This window comes from Nelusetta ayraudi, unplaced genomic scaffold, assembly GCF_046127955.1.
Source record: "Nelusetta ayraudi isolate G7.1 ecotype Tasmania unplaced genomic scaffold, CSIRO-AGI_Nayr_v1 ptg000071l, whole genome shotgun sequence".
Classification (NCBI taxonomy): Eukaryota; Metazoa; Chordata; class Actinopteri; order Tetraodontiformes; family Monacanthidae; genus Nelusetta; species Nelusetta ayraudi.
In genome coordinates, this window is record NW_027466121.1 from 131205 (window position 1) to 147217 (window position 16013).

General features: G+C 46.6%; 3 protein-coding genes across 3 annotated transcripts; 1 reads left to right on the forward strand and 2 right to left on the reverse strand.

Moving 5' to 3' along the window:
- Positions 1-2447: 2447 nt before the first annotated feature.
- Positions 2448-6769, reverse strand: LOC142899119 (kelch repeat and BTB domain-containing protein 13-like). The gene is made up of 3 exons (XM_076042583.1): positions 6679-6769; positions 4345-4834; positions 2448-3787 (listed from the first exon to the last, which is right to left on the reverse strand). Exons 1-3 carry the CDS (start codon positions 6767-6769, stop codon positions 2788-2790), a joined length of 1581 nt encoding a protein of 526 aa, XP_075898698.1. The 3' UTR covers positions 2448-2787.
- Positions 6071-9626, forward strand: rasl12 (RAS-like, family 12). The gene is made up of 5 exons (XM_076042832.1): positions 6071-6879; positions 7154-7210; positions 8247-8320; positions 8416-8610; positions 8841-9626. The coding sequence occupies exons 1-5, from the start codon at positions 6768-6770 to the stop codon at positions 9168-9170; spliced, it is 768 nt and encodes a 255-aa protein (XP_075898947.1). The 5' UTR covers positions 6071-6767; the 3' UTR covers positions 9171-9626.
- Positions 9626-14679, reverse strand: tbxas1 (thromboxane A synthase 1 (platelet)). Its single transcript, XM_076042828.1, has 13 exons — positions 14425-14679; positions 14024-14117; positions 13543-13595; positions 13321-13417; positions 13120-13236; positions 12917-13005; positions 12669-12817; positions 12437-12564; positions 11442-11801; positions 11239-11327; positions 10956-11093; positions 10536-10698; positions 9626-10426 (listed from the first exon to the last, which is right to left on the reverse strand). Exons 1-13 carry the CDS (start codon positions 14523-14525, stop codon positions 10313-10315), a joined length of 1692 nt encoding a protein of 563 aa, XP_075898943.1. The 5' UTR covers positions 14526-14679; the 3' UTR covers positions 9626-10312.
- Positions 14680-16013: the final 1334 nt, after the last annotated feature.

Genomic DNA, 16013 nt, shown 5'->3' on the forward strand with positions numbered 1-16013 from the left:
AATAAATCAATGAATGGGAAATACTATTCGCTAGCAAAACCTTTTTTGTGTGTTGTTTGATTGAACGGCATTCAACGTTAAGGTTGTTTCCGCAGTTACCATGTCACATATCAAGCAAGTAGGGCATCTTAAAAAAAACAAAAAAAAAACAGTTCATCTTGAAGCAACGACTTGCACATTTAGATACGATTCTCCCATCCAGCACTAATATTGAAACCACAACCACATCACCCCCAAAGTCAGCATCCAAACGATAATACCATCGTCGGTACTGCCCGAATATTGCGGACTCTACTGCTTCAAAGCACCACAGAACCGGGCGCATGGCACTGCAGGCTACGACCGGATGGCAAACCTTGACATCATGCGTACTTTATGCCCCTCATTTCAAGCGTGTGACACCGCCAAAGCCCAAAGTTATGTCGTGCATGAAGCCTGAAGCGCTCGCTGGTATAGATAGCAAACACCTCTGTCCCGCTGGGGACCAACTATGAATACAGCCTAAAGCTTGGGAGGGGGGGTATTACTTTTCCCCGAGCGCAACTCTTAATCCCCACACATGAGCCAGGAACGAACACACACACACACACACACACACACACACACACACACACACACACACACAGCCAAGCTGAAGTGGCTGAGCTGTGTTCAGGTATACGAAAGCGGGCGATGGGTCACTCTGAAAATATCTTTTACTTAATGGATGTCCACACTGTTTGAGCTGGAAGGTGAAATCAAATCTCGCCATCCCTTTCACTTCCTGTTTCCAAAAGATTTTCAGGGGATCTGCGCGCCCGAAATAGACGTGTCACTATCCTCCACCACTGCGGCCAGGTCAGAGTGGGATTAGCAAGTGCACGTCGATGTTTTTATCTTTCTGCAAAAGTCAAATGTGCTGCGTGTGTGGTGGAAAACGGATTGAATCGAGGTCAGATGCAGACAGCGTTATACTTCCCTTCAGCACGTTTCAACTTCGCTGAGTCTGCTTGTAGAGGCACCTGAGACAATTCCGAGGCCAAGGCTGCACCGTTTCAACAACCAGAAAAAAAAAAAAAAAAATCTTTTCACGTGCAACAGTACTACAATACTACAGTAATAACTGTGTTAGAAGTCAACAGAAGCATTTTATTTTTTTTCTTTTGACTAATCATCGTGAAGCAATGTTATGAATGGGAGCGCTCCTCCCCACCACCCTCATGTGTTTTCTCTGCTCAGTTTTCCTGCCCCGTTGACCCCCTTGCTTCCATAAATGTAATTCCGTCTGGGAAACAAATATTATCCAAGACTTGTTTTCTGTAAAAATAGGAGCCGACGTCCCCTGGGAGCTGGTTCCCACACACACGCAGCTTCCATAAACACCCAATGGAAAATGGAAAAACTCAATCCAGAGAATCTAAAAAAGATGCGCTTGTCTGTCAAAGGACGATTACGCCTCATCCTACCAACATCAACTACTTTGGTTTTGTTGTTTCCTGCTTTCATGTTTTTTTCACGAGTAACTGAGGAGCATGAGAGTCGAAGCAGCAGGAAGAAGACACCGACGGATGCTCCCCTGCCTTTCGCCCTGCCAGACCGTGCACTGCAGATATGCCCATAGCGGTCCTCTGAGTAGATGTTGTGGCCATGTATAATTAGTTAGGATGGAAATAGATTTAATAATGCTACTATTAACGAATTAAAGACCGTCTGTTCTTAAAAATGCATTGTGATTATTTCAGAAAATGCTATCACATTGTGGAGGCATGTGTATTAGCAGCCACTTTTGCATTTTGACAAGTTAAAATTGATATTAATTGTCCAATATGCAATGTTTTTGATGCATAAATTGATTGAAGCACTCTTGTCGTACTCTCTAAAATTCAGTTCAGCTTTTCTAACAGCAATCTGTGTATCCGGCCTCTCGGTGAACTCAAAGTCTTTTCTTCACTGCTTTTGCCTGTTCTTCTTTTTAGGGCATTGCCCGCTGAAACAAACGGTTGTGAGATTTGGCCTTTTCCGATGTCACAACTGCAATTCTAACTCAGTGACGCCCCAGTTCTACGATCACGCCCTCAGCCAGGTGTTGCTTTTTTGTCGGCCGTCTTGTTTTTGTCACCTTTCAAACGCGTGGAAGCGGCAACAACACTTTGAGTTTTAGCAGGAAGCAGAGCGCCAGCAGTTCATGTGGGAGGATCACCTCTTGTCGTATAGTCCTGCCAAAGATTTGAAACGTGACTATAATATGAGACACGTGGAGCGTTTCACTTCTCTCATATTATTCAGTAATTACATCCATGTGTCTAACAGGATCTTTTTTTTTTTTTAACATGCTTTGTCAGTCATAGTTCTAAAAAGGCATATTTGCACACGTTTGTCTAAACCAGGCGCTCTTACTTCATAGGTTTAAAATTCTAATCATAAAAAAAAGATGAAACAAAAATGCAAAAAAAACTGAGGCACTCCAGATTGAAAAATATGAAAAGCTTTTATTTGATCGTGGCTTTGTACAATTTATAGATGCCAACATGTTTCAGCCTTGCAGGCTATGATGATGATATACTTTGTTTTTGTTTTCGTCTTGGTTATCTGCCTTGAAGAAGTTCCTACACGGCCAAAATATTGGCATTTTTAACTTCTACAAAGCCATGATCAAATAAAGGCTTTTTATATTTTTCAACCACCTATGCATCGTTTTTTTTAAATTGTTTTTTCGTCTTCCGTTGTTTTTTTTTTAGATCTCCATGCAGAAAAGCTCCATCCACGTACTTGGACTTGTACTTGGAAAAAATAAGCCACGAAAGCCTCCTACAGGTTGTCTCTGCACCGCGGGGATGACGACGGACACTCTCCGGTCTCCTTGAGGATTCGGCCCCGCGTCGGACCTGGAGACTTCCCCCCGACCGAGACGCTGGCCTTGGGCACCCTCATCAGAAACGTGTATATGGAGCCGATCCTGCCGAAACCCTTCATCTTGCGCCGCTCCCTCCAGGCGCCGTCCTCCCTGACGACGTACTCGGTGGTGACGTGCCTGCTGAGCGTGAAGACCGAGTCCCCCCTGACGGCGGCCGTGAAGAGCGAGCCCTTGGTGTTGCCGTACTGGCCCGCCACGGCCGTCCACTGGCCCGAGCTCAGGCTGTAGCGGTCCATCACGCACGTCAGGAAGTCCTCGCCGGGGCTGTTGCGCATCACGTATAGGTCGTCCCTGTGGGCTACCATGTAGAGGCCGTAGCTGTGGGGGCGGACCAGGGTGGTCAGCGGAAGCCAGCGGTCGTCCCGGGGTCGGTACTCGTGGATCTCGGTGGCGCCATTGCCCCCCCAAAGGCAGATGAAGATCCTGTCCGCGGTCGTGGCCGATGCCACCGAGGCGGCGGGGCGGGGCAGCGGCGAGGCCGGGCTCCAAGTGTTATCCCGGGCCCGGTACCGCTCCACCGACGACATGGCCTTGGCCCGGAACTCGCCCCCCACGGCGTAGAGGCAGCCGTCGTGGCCCACCAGCGTGAGGTTGTACCGCGGCTGCAGCGGCCCGCGGATTGGGGACCAGGCATCGGCCGCCGGGTCGTAACGGTAGCCTGCCTCCACCACGTTCTTGCTCACGTCGTGCACGCCGCCCACCACGTACAGCTGGTTGTCCAGCACGGCCACGCCGGCCATGGTGGTGCTGGCGCTGGCCGGCAGGTGGGTCAGGACCTTCCAGTCCTGCTCGTCCTCGTCCAGGTAGCGGACGGTCCTCTGGGGGTCCTCCAGCAGCTGGTCGGTGGCGGGCGAGTGGCTGCACACGGCCACGTAGCTGCTGGGCAGGAGAGATCTGACGCGGTGGTCCAGAGGAAAAACATGAAAAAGAAGTCAACAACGGCCAACAACACTCTAGTGTCCGTCGTAGAAGAATTGAATTTGTCCCACTGGTGAGCATATTGAGGATCAAACACAAGTTGCATTTCAACGGAGTCTTGCCCAACGTGAGTCCAGGTAATCAGTGTGAGGAAGTCTTCTTCGTAAGACAACTGAAGACAAAGTTCATCAAAAGGTGCGTTTTGACGAAAAAGGGTGCGTTTTGGAAGATTCACACTGAGGAAGATGATGAAGATGATGAATTCAAATGTTCTATGATGGACACTTGAGTGGCCCTGCGTTGAACTGGCGACGTGTCCAGAGTCTACCCTGCCTTCGGCCTATGACATTTCGGAGTGGATCCAACAGACCTCTGCAACCCTGAGTACAGGAAGAAGCAGGTATTGAAAATGGATGGATTGAGGAATACTTGAGTGTTACTGGCTGTTTTTCATTTTTTTCCTCCCCATCGCCCGGGCCCTGTATCTTTTAAGTCTCTATGCGTAACTTGACAGCGCTCACAGACTTACTCACCTGATGTGGTCGGCCAGGCCGCCGGGCAGGGCGTCCACATCCTCCTTTAGGTCGGCGTACATGTCGCGGATGAACGCGGCCGAGCTGTGGGCGAGCTCCCACACGCCGTAGGTGGCGGCCGTGTGGTACATGAGCAGGCAGTTCTCCGAGTTGACCGAGTTGGCCAGGTGCCTGGCGAGGGCCGGCACCTGCAGGAAGGCGGCGCAGGCGATGGCCTCCACGATCTGGTCGCCATTGAGCGCCGGCCGGCCGCCATCCAGGACCTGCAGCATGGCCAGGAAGCCCTGGGCGCCCACGCACTGCAGGTGGACCTCCTCCTGTCGGCTCTCAATCATCCCAGACTCGAAGAGCGCTCGGAAGTACTCGCAGTTCTCCGCCACCAGGGGTTTGGCCACCACAAAAGAGCTGTCGGAGACGCGGACCCTCAGGCTGCCGGACTCCATCACCTCACCCAACACCACCACCACCACCACCACCTCCACCACCGGCCCTGTCACGCCATCCACAGTCCGCCTCGGTTCTTTCTACAGGAGTCTCCTCCTCCTTCAGGCTTCTCTCTCGATCAACCCAGCCAGAGTGGGAGCCTCCTCGAGCTGATGCTCGGCGGTCAAGCTCACCCCGCCGGTCTGTTTTCTGCGGCTCTGACAACAGACTCTATACATAGCAGTCGGACATGTGATCCAGCTCAAGTACTTTGTGATGACATGGACAGCGGAGGGGAGAAAGAGGAGCCAAATAATGGCAGGGCAGCTGTGAATGTCCCTGTCTGCCCTGTCAGTCAAGTGAGGTAGAATGGAATAGAAATAGAAAGGGGTGCCAATTGCCAAAAAACACGGTTACCTGTGAGGTGTCAAGTGCACAGAGTGGTGGGAGCACAAATGGAGAGTTCACGTGAGTCCGAACAAATTTGGTGTAAAATAGGAAGTAAACGAAAGATAAACAAAGAAAAACAAGCATTCACATTCGCTAATTTTAGATTCCAGTGGACCATCAAGGTAACTTAAAAATAACAAATTAAAATCTCTGGATTTCATTTCACAGGAAGTTTGCCTGTTCTCCCTGCTCTTCAGGAACTCTGACTTCCATCCACAGTCCAACGACACGTCAGCCTAATAAGCAACTTTGAATTATCCGCAAACGTAAAATGGTTGTTTGTCTCGCTGTGTTGCTCCAGGTTGTTATATTTCACCTTGCTGAGACCAGTTGTGACACGCTGGTAAATTAATCTCTGATTGTTTACAAGCTAGCAGTAGCTTCCTGCGTGCGTGTCCCAGATAAAACCTGGCCTCTCTCTCTCTTCTCTCCCTCTCCCTTTTTCTCTCCCTCTCTCTCTCTTCTCTCTCTCTCCCTCTTTCTCTCTCTCTCCCCCTCTCCCTCCCTCTCTCTCTCCCCCTCTCCCTCTTTCTCCCTCTCTCTCTCTCCCCCTCTTTCTCTCTCTCTCTCTCTCCCTCTTTCTCTCTCTCTCTCTCTCCCTCCCTCTTTCTCTCTCTCCCTCTCTCTCTCTCTCTCTCTTCTCTCCCTCTCCCTTTTTCTCTCCCTCTCTCTCTTCTCTCTCTCTCCCTCTTTCTCTCTCTCTCCCCCTCTCCCTCCCTCTTTCTCTCTCTCTCCCTCTCCCTCTTTCTCCCTCTCTCTCTCTCCCCCTCTTTCTCTCTCTCTCTCTCTCTCCCTCTTTCTCTCTCTCCCTCTCTCTCTCTCTCTCTCTCTCTCTCTCTCTCTCTTTGTTCTGGATAACCAGCACTGAAGTACATCACCACCATGGAACCTAGGTTTGATCAGCCCTGAACAACAAACTCTGGCGACCTGCTGAGTGACCCCGCATTTACGTAGACAGTATATACATTACATTTACCATTTAAAGAAGGCAAAAAGAAAAGAGTCCAACAACTGAAGACATTTTGGATGTCGCGTTTGTCCAAAAATGCTGAAATATGGCCCTTTGGGTCTACTGGGTTTAATATAATGCTATTATTTTTCCAGTAGAGGCACTTTACTGGCAACCCATAACAACCCTGGAAGCCTCGCAAGGCAAATAAAACGACTATCCAAACGTAAGAGTGCACGTGCGCGGATTATTTCAGCTGAGCTAAGTGGTTGGCGGCTCAGCTGGCAACAGTTCAACTTTTTTTCAGGCTTAGTTGGAAGCCTTTTTTCCTAAAATGGAGAGGTCAGTGCATCAGTTGCACTTAGGACTCACCCCCCCCCCCCCCCCTTACTCCCCCCTCATGGGAGCACAAGTATGACATGGTGATTACAGCTCAGCCTCTGGAAAAGAGCCTGGAGTCTTTAGTAAACTCGGCGGAGCCGAGCGGACCGTTCTTCCTTCTGTCGGGATACTGAACAGGCACTCTTTATGCGCCACCCGTCTGTACGGCCATGTGTTTTTATACTGGTTGTAAGGCCGGGAAGAGCTTCGATGGAAGATCATGTCCATGATGTTCGGGAAGGTTAAGACAAACAACTCTGCAGCCGCTCCGGACCAGACTCCAGCCGACTGTAGCCTGGTGCTGCTCGGAGTGATGGGATCGGGAAAATCAGGTCCTACTTTTTAGCTTCTATATGTTTGTGTCATACATCCCATAAACAAACCATCGGCTTCCTTTTCAACATAACAAATGCTAAATAAATGTGTTTATTCTTTTTCTGAGCAACTTTTATGAAAGAAGAGAAGTATTACAGAGTGAGACTTTTGTCCGCACAAAGTTTTCATGTCAACTGAGAATCACATGATACACTTTACAGCATCATGTTTGGTTTTGTTTGCATTTTTCCTCGGATCTGTCTCTCTGTGACCATGAGTCATGTGTTGCAGCGCTCACCGTCAAATTCCTAACTAAACGATTCATCGGGGAATACGACCCTCATCTTGGTAAGGCTGTATGTAAGACCTTCCGATATGTTTGAAAGCTGCCTGATTTTTGCACATCGATATTCTCTCTTTTTCTTTATCTGGACCACGCTAATTGCCAGCTCTGCCTGAGCTCTAGCAGCTTGTTGGAATAATCTCTTTTGAAAAAAAAAAAATCAAAGATATGACACATTAGATTACAATGAAATCTCTGAATCCACTTTTCGTTTTTGTACAGTTCCATCATTTCTTTTTAAGGCAGCCACTGGGTTACAACGCTAAATGTGAAACTGGTTGTTTTCTCCAATGACCTGTTGTTCCTTCTTATATTTATCATTTTTAAAGGGGTGGTTCAGAATTTTTTGGACATTTCCATGTTAGCCAGTGTGCTATTTCTCAGGGGAAACCGTTTCAACAAAGTTCCTCCAGTCCTCTGTTCAGCTCGCGCTAGGCTAGCACAACTGTTTCTGCTATCCTGCCAATAAAAATAACTACTGCAATGGTCGCTTTGCACTTCCAGGAACTTGTTTCTCAGCAGCGCCGGAACTTTACTCTCGTAAACTGTACTCGGCTTCTGTGGCAATAACAGCGGCAGGTAAATAAGGGGCGGTAGTTTAGGTAATATCAGCCCGCGCTGCCCTAGCCCACTACCAACCACAGGAAGGATAACTACGTAACTGCTGAGACACTATTCGCTCAAAATGCAATACGATGCAAGGGGTGGTTTTATTTCTAAAATGATTATGTCAACACAAACTCTTAATAATAGGCAATTAATAATCACTTATCATTAATAACTTTATTGCCATGGGTATACTGTGCTGTGGGTAAGGCCAGCAGAAACCGTTGACTTACGCTAGCCTTTTACAAATGCACTCTGCTAAACTCGAGGACTGGATTAAATTAGTTTAAAGAGTATCCACTGATAAATAGCGCACTACTCAATCTCGTCCTATGTCCAAACACGTTTGTTTGATTCTCAGACATAATTATGAAAAACCACATGCAATCAAAAGCACATGAATATAAATGAATAATGTGTCCACTGTGTCAGCAGAGGACATCTTTTCATGCCAGGATGTTGTGGACAATCAGCCGGTAACAATCAGAGTGATGGACACGTTTGACCAGGTATCGAATACATTGATAATATAGTGCTAATGTAAATTGTCACAATGCTGATTCAGTTATCATTAAATTATGAAAATCATTTTTTGTGTGTCAAGGACGGCCCAGTGAACAGCGAGCGCTATCTGTCGTGGGCCGACGCCTTCCTGGTGGTCTACAGCATCGACAACGCGGAGAGCTTCAAAGGCTGCCAGCCGTACCTGCAGACCCTCTCCCTGCACAACAAGACCTGCCGGCCTCAAGTTCCCATCATCCTGCTGGGTAACAAGCTGGACATGGACAGATACAGGCTGGTACCTGTGTGTATGTGTGTGTGTGTTCTAATGGTGAACTCGCCTTGTGCGGCAGTGTCACAGGAAGTACTTAAAAAAAAAATCTACCTGAATTCTGCTTTTACAGTATAAAAGCACCTAAATTGCAATTCAAGGCTAAGGCTTTTATGTCACTTCACTGTCGTTTCATTCGATTTCCTGGATGTTTCACGTGCAAAATGTCCCCCACGTGTCTCTCCCCTCTCAGGCAGGTGAGCCGCTGTGACGGCGAGACTCTGGCTTCTCAGTTCGGCTGCTTGTTCTTCGAGGTGTCCGCCTGTCTGGACTTTGTCTCCGTCCAGCACGTCTTCTACGAGGCGGTGAGGAGGACGAGGCGGGGGAGGGGCCGCAGCCACAACGCGCCGGCCGTCTTCCTCAACGAGGACAAGGCTCTGCTGGACGCCCCCTCCTTCACCACGCCCTGCTACAAGGAGCTGCCCGCCCCGGCCACCGCCAAGCTGGTGACGGTGAAGGCGTCGAGGGCTCAGAGCAAACGGAGAGCCACCACGCTCACCCTGCTCAAGGGCTTCAAGATCTTCTGAGAGCCCCCTGGTGGGGGAACCGCAGCCGTTACCACGATCGGTGACCAGTGGCTCTGACTCAGTTTCAGAGTCTTGAGTTGAGGGGGATTAAGAAACAGCTCAATAGACTTCCATCTTTCGCAATTGCTTCCTGAATCTATTGGTTTACTTTCTATTTTTTTTTTTTTTTTATTATTATTATAAAATGCACTTTGGATAATTTAACGTGCAACAGTATTTACAATATAATGCTGGATTTTCTTGTGTATATAAATAGTCTGACCACCAGGCCAAACTTTAACTATGGTCATGTTATTTATATATGTGCAAGTATCATTTTAACGTTTTGAAGATGGTGTTTAGAGGAATAGGTCGAAGAAAAATGAAAACTGGTGGGCAAGGTGGGCAACAGCTTATTAGGTGTTTAGTTATATAACTGGTATTTAGACTAAGAATAAAAACACAAAGCGACGGGAGACATTTTATCGCGTGTGGATGTTTAATTACACAGGATCAAGGACAGAATCGGGTAAAATGTACAGTGCACGATTCAACCGGAAAATCTTCAAAATCTAAACAGTTTCAGTTAGACACCGTTTCATGGAAACAATCAGAATCTCTACAGCAAACCAAATCAAGTTAGAGGTTATATTCAGTAAACTTCAGTAAAAGCTTGTCACCTGCCAAGGAACAAATGAAGAAAAAAAGAGCAGCATTAAAGTGAGGATCTCATATGATTGCAGTAGTGGATGGACGTACACGTTTTCACCTTGAGTAGATGTTCGATTGCGGTGTCAACCCAGCTGTAATTGTTGCAAGAGCTCTAATAGTTGTTTTATTCATTATTCAATTAAAACACGCAACTTGTGAAAATCAATAGATTTGCTGGTTACTTTCAATGGAAAACAGTTTATCAGTGCAAGTTGGACAAAAAAAAACAAAAAAACACTCCAAAGTGACTAGTGCACAGGGCACTTCTGAGGCCTAAAAAAAAGCACCAGATGTGCTCTGCAATCAGAGTTGACGCTGTACTGATTATCCACTACCAATAACTGAAACCATCGCCATCTTTCCCATTACAGCTGCTCTCCCAAACACTGCTGCATGTTAATATGGCTGTGATTCAGGTGTCCAGGTTCCTCCGCTTTGAGTTCAGCAAACTTCTATTGTTCTGCTGTGGTGCCGGATGGACCTTGTTTCACGTCTCTCTTCTGAATTTTCACAAATATCCCATTTTTGGGTCCAAGAGTGCTGAACGACTTCACCTGAAGAGGATCCTGGGGGGAGACAAAAAATACCAAATGTCATAAAGTAAACGGTCCTGAATACAGCTGTATGTGTTAGTTAAATACAGGGGGGGGGGGAGACAAACGATTCCCAGCCCACCTCGGTCTCAGTGCAGGTCACAAGGCTGAAGGTGCGGAACAGACGAGCCAGACCCATCTTCATCTCCAGCTGGGCCACCCTCATCCCCACACAGTTGCGGGGTCCGGCCCCGAATGGCAGGTACACGAAGGGATGTCGAGCGGCTTTGGCCTCCGGAGTGAACCTGGATTTGCAAAATGGACAACATGATCAACAGGATGAACAGAACATTGACAGCAATGATTGAACACTGGTTTGGTCACGTGTCAACATGCGCTTTGAATATCATCACTGCTCAACTGAGATGGTTGAAAGTGTGAAATTTTAATTGGATTGCTGTCTCGTGCCGTTTCTCTGTATATATCAGTCGACACAATTTACTAGACTTGAACAGAATTAACAGAATGTGAATATATATATTTCTTGAACAGCTGATCTGACCTCTCTGGGTCGAACTTCTCAGGATCAGGCCAGTGTTCTGGGTCGCGGTGCAGGGAGATTGCTGGGATCTCCAGTGTCGCCCCCATAGGTAAAGAGACGCCATTCACCACACAGTCACGTTCAATTTCACGTCCAAACCTTGAAAGGAAAAAAATTAAAGGAAAAAAAAAACAAAATCATTCACATTTTTTTCACCACTGTAATTACAGCCAACACAAATATTACTGAGGTTTTGTTGTATAGCTTGATGAATGTGTTTCCTCAGTAAACAGCCTTAACTTACCTGAGTCCAGGAGGATAGAGGCGTAGCGTTTCACTGATCACCATGTCCAAGTACTTGAGCTCCTGGATATTTGTATAATCTGCAGACTCCTACAACATGAGAGACACCAGGTGAGGCAACTCCAGCAGGTATTTTTAAACCCGAAATGAAATTAGAGTGGGAGAGTTGATCTGAATCTCCTCCGACAAGAAAAACCCACTCACGTGTCTGGTGAAGAAGTGGTCCAGCTCTTCCTGCACTTTGCGTTGGCACTCCGGGTGTTTGGCCAGGAGGTAGCAGGTGAAGCCCAGCGTGTTGCTGCTCGTCTCGTACCCGGCCACGAGGAAGACGAACGCCTGGCCCACGATCTCGTCCTCGCTGATGGTCCTCTTCTGTGGACGCGCCGAGGGCGCCCTCTGCTGGTGGCCGCTTTCGTTCTCGTCCTGCTGGGGTGGCGAGTCCTGTGCCTGCGGGGTTTTGTTCCTGAGCTCGGCAGCGGGTTGCACTGTGTCAAAGTCTTCCACAGACACGTCCTCCTTGCTTGTCCTCGCGTCCAGCATCAGTTGGAGGAAGTCCCGACGCCTCTGCGCGCAAACAAAATGGAGAAATCTTTCTTACGAAGCCATGGTAAATTCAATTTGGCATCATGTTTTTTCTCTCTGATCTCTTATTACTCGGAATGCACCGATACCAGCATCGGGTATCAGTACCGATAACCAGCATCGGGTATTGGTACCGATACCAAAGTCGAGTTTTGGCACCGATAACCAGCATCTGTATTGGTACCGATACCAGCATTGGGTATCGGTACCAATACCAAAACTGGGTTTTTGTACCGATGCCAGTATCGGGTATCGGTATGATACAAAAATTGGGTATTAGTACCGATACCAGGGTTGAGAACTCTACTTGTACAGATGATATCACGATACCCATACCAGTTGCATATGCATGTATATATATGACAGTTTTGTTAAATTTGTATTTGTATTGCAGTGAAACATAGTGACAGCCACCATGTTCTAGAAAAACATGCTGAGGAACGTTCAGGCGTAATGGCCGTATCAAGTACTTGGTATCGCTATCGGTGAGTGCTGAAATGCAAATACTCGTACTTTGCTTGTTTTTGTAAAAAAAAATCAGTGCATCCCTACTTATTACAGTGGCCGACAGCAAGATGAAGTGTAATTTAAAATGAAAATAAGAGCGCCACATTCACCTGCTCAGGAGGAAGCTCCTCCCTCTGCTGGATGATCTTCTGAATGGTGCTGGCAAAGAATTGATTCATGGTGTCTCGCTTATGGTTTGGAAGAATCCGGACCAGAGGAGCGATGAAAGGAAAGGCCACTGGACACGCAAAACCAGAGGAGTTAGTGTATCGGCTTCACATGACTCGACCATCATACAAAAAATCGATATTTTCTGAAAAAAAATTAAAGTTTTCAACTAACAGAATAAAAGCATGATTGGCCTGAAGAAGGTAAAAGAAAAGAACAGCTTCGCGTGGCGGACAAAGGGGTCGTCCACGTGGTTCTGAGAGTCCACGTGGGTCCCGAAAGCCACGCTGGCGATGACGTCCATGGTGAAGCAGCCAAAACACCTGCAAGAAACACACAGTCAGGCCTACACAGACGCGAGTCGGGACGGACAGCGATAAAGTGTAAGCCTGTTTTTTTTTAAGCTGAGGCGTCAAAATTACTTGTAGATGTCAAAAGATTCTCCTGACTCGGCGTAAACACTCAGGTTGGTCATCAGGACGTCGCTGGCCGTGTTGATGAGGGGGACCATCTGCGGCACAGTGGAGGAGACACCAGCACTTGTCAGAGAAGTCATAAGGGGAGGGCTAAGTGGTTGGCGCAAGTGGTGAAAATCCTCATATTAACAGACACGTTCACGTCTCACCTCCTTCATTTTGGCGGCGCTGAAGGACGGGGTCAGGACGCTGCGCACCCTCTTCCACGTGTCATCTCTCAGGAAGAGCAGGCAGTCAGACATGGGCTTGCTGGTAATAACAAGTTTCTGCGCAGACAACACGCAGGTTGGCCGTCAATAGACCGATTGCGCCGCGTGGAGCGCGTGGTTCCCGGCCGGCGTCGCCCTTACCAGTCTGTTTGGGAAGCTGCTGAACTCTTTCACCATCACCTGCCTCAGGATGTCTGGGTCTGCGATCACCACGATTGGTTTGCGGCCCATGTAATACCTGAGAGTTCCATTTTCAACGGAGAGAGCGAAAAGAAATCCCTGGTATTACGTGGTCTGATTAATGGATGATAAAATTAAATGTTTCAAATCAAAAAATATGGATGTAGAATTCACGTTACTCACCCGCAGACTTTGCCGTGTTTCGCAACAAGATCTTGGAGAGGTCTGAAAAAACCCTTGAAAGCGACACAGTGAGCGATGTCAGGCAAGGTTTGACTTTGGATGGAGGACTTTTTGCTTGACATTCATGTCGGGTGTTGTTCCAACACAAGGAAAACGCCACACGTAATAAGAGACACGTAATAAATGTCACGATCAGTGCCGTGCCAAGCCACTAGAGGGCACTGGTCAGTTAGAAAACCAATGCCTCACATTTACAGAATCGACGTTGGAATGAAAAATCTATATGTATGTATGTATGTATGTACTTATGTTTCTAGTTAAATAAAGTCGCTAAGAATAAATCATTTTTTATGTTCATTAAAGAATGAGAAGTATTTATATTTATGACACAGGAAGCACAAGGCGAGGTTTTCTCATATAACACGTAACGCAAGTAAAACACATTTACAGCACAAAGGGAAAAACAGATTTCATCTGTTACCTCACGGAAAAGGAACAGGTTGCCAAGAAAAGGTGACGGCTTTGGATGACTGATGCCACACCTCGAAAGAACTGAGAAAGGATAAACGGAGTACCTAGAAAATAGAGTAAAGAGAAGCGATTATTAAAATACAGTGATTTCTAACTGATGAAGTCTTTTGCCAAAATATCAAATATGAGGTTTAGGCAAGGCCATGTTTTGGCCTCCTGGTTTAAGTTGGAGCAAGTAAGAACTCGCATCCGAGATCATCATTATTTCGTTTTTTGGAACGGTATGTTATGGATATTCTTTATATGCATTATACTTTAATATGTGATCTGCAATTTAAAAAGTGAAATCGAAGGAAAGTGAGCCATGTCAGTGGCACATGCAAAACCTGTATTCTGCAGACATGTTCTCACCAGTAGAGAAGCCCCAGGAAGATGAGGAAGAGGCTGAGGGTCACAGAAGACCGACTGGCCTCAATGTGGAACATTCTCAGGAAGTCAGTCACGGCCTCCATCGTGTGAAAGGTCGTCCGAGGTCTCCGCTTGCGGCCAGTTACGACAAGTTGAAAGATCCTGTGGGGAAAAAGAAAAGAAAAGGGAAGCAAAGGAAAGAGCTGCTGAATGCACTTGAATCCTGTTAAAGATTAAACTCAGGGCAATCCTAGAATAAAAAAAGATCATATGTGTCTTATAAACCTGGAGCAGCAGTGTGTCTGTGGCCTCACAGATACACAGACATTGCAGAAAAGGGGCATTCAACAACAGCCTCCTCTGTGGACTTTGCCCCCAAACCAGTTTATTTGTTGCGTTATGGTTACATAAAGCGGATGGACAACTGCTTTAGAGGCGTCACCTTCCCCCTGCTGTCTGAACTGAGGCGCCAGGTCGACCTGGACCTTTTTTTTTTTTTTTTACACAACTTGGTCGGCGAAAAACAAACAAACAAACAAACAAAAAACCTTCCCACAGCTAGCACAGTTGTCTTTTAACGTAGTGTTTAAAAATAATAATAATAATAAAAAAACACGACTTGTGTTGCTACATAATCATTTCAGTTTTTCATTTATTCCATACAACTATGAACCTACTAGGATAGTCGACGAGTAACCGCTTCGCTACGTATCGGAGATATTATGAATGATGTTATGAACCATTCGAGCGATATGTCTATTTCTAAACACGGTTGTTGCTAGCAGTACGGAAATTTCGGGAAAAACAGACAGTTACATTACCTGCCTCGGACCAGCTCATCCTCACCGACTCACTGACCTGCCGACCGTCGCTTGTAAACACACTGACCGTGACCGAAAGCCCTCTTCTTCGGCGTGGCAGCCCAGAGGGAGCGCTCCCTCCACTGCCACCTACTGTGCATTTGAGTAATAGCACCGAGCGCCGTTTGGGGTGTCATGTCTGTAAATCGTTGGTTAAATTGGTGAACTGAAATGAAAACGTTAACTTTGAAAACAAATTATGTTGTAAACGAAACTCCGAAGGCGCAAATGCATTTATCAAGATGTACACACTTCGTCAGTACACAGTGGAGACAGTGAGAAATCTCACAGTTTTAAAACATGTAGAATATAACTTTAGCAAAAACATATGACAATAATTACTGTGAGTATATTTTTTTTTAAAAAAAGAAGAAAAAAAAGAAAGAAAATGAAATATGTCGAAGTTAAAACGCCACTGAAAATAAAGTAAAGCTTAATGAACTCTGTATAATATCAGGAAACATTACCAACGAATGACATCGCTGATTTGCAGTTGCGAAAAGACACCTGCAGAGGGCCTTCGAACACAACAGTGCAGTATGCGCATGCAACGGGCACATTTTTAAATGCACGTCAAAAGTGCAGCAGAGTTCAACTTCAGTAGGTTCGTGGTCAGATGACAAGATGTAAGTGGAACCTTTCGCCTTTGTTTCTTCATGAGGAAATTTAACGTCTTTTCATGAATCGTTTTGATTGTTGAAATTCTGAACATTTTAGAGGAGTCATTTGAAC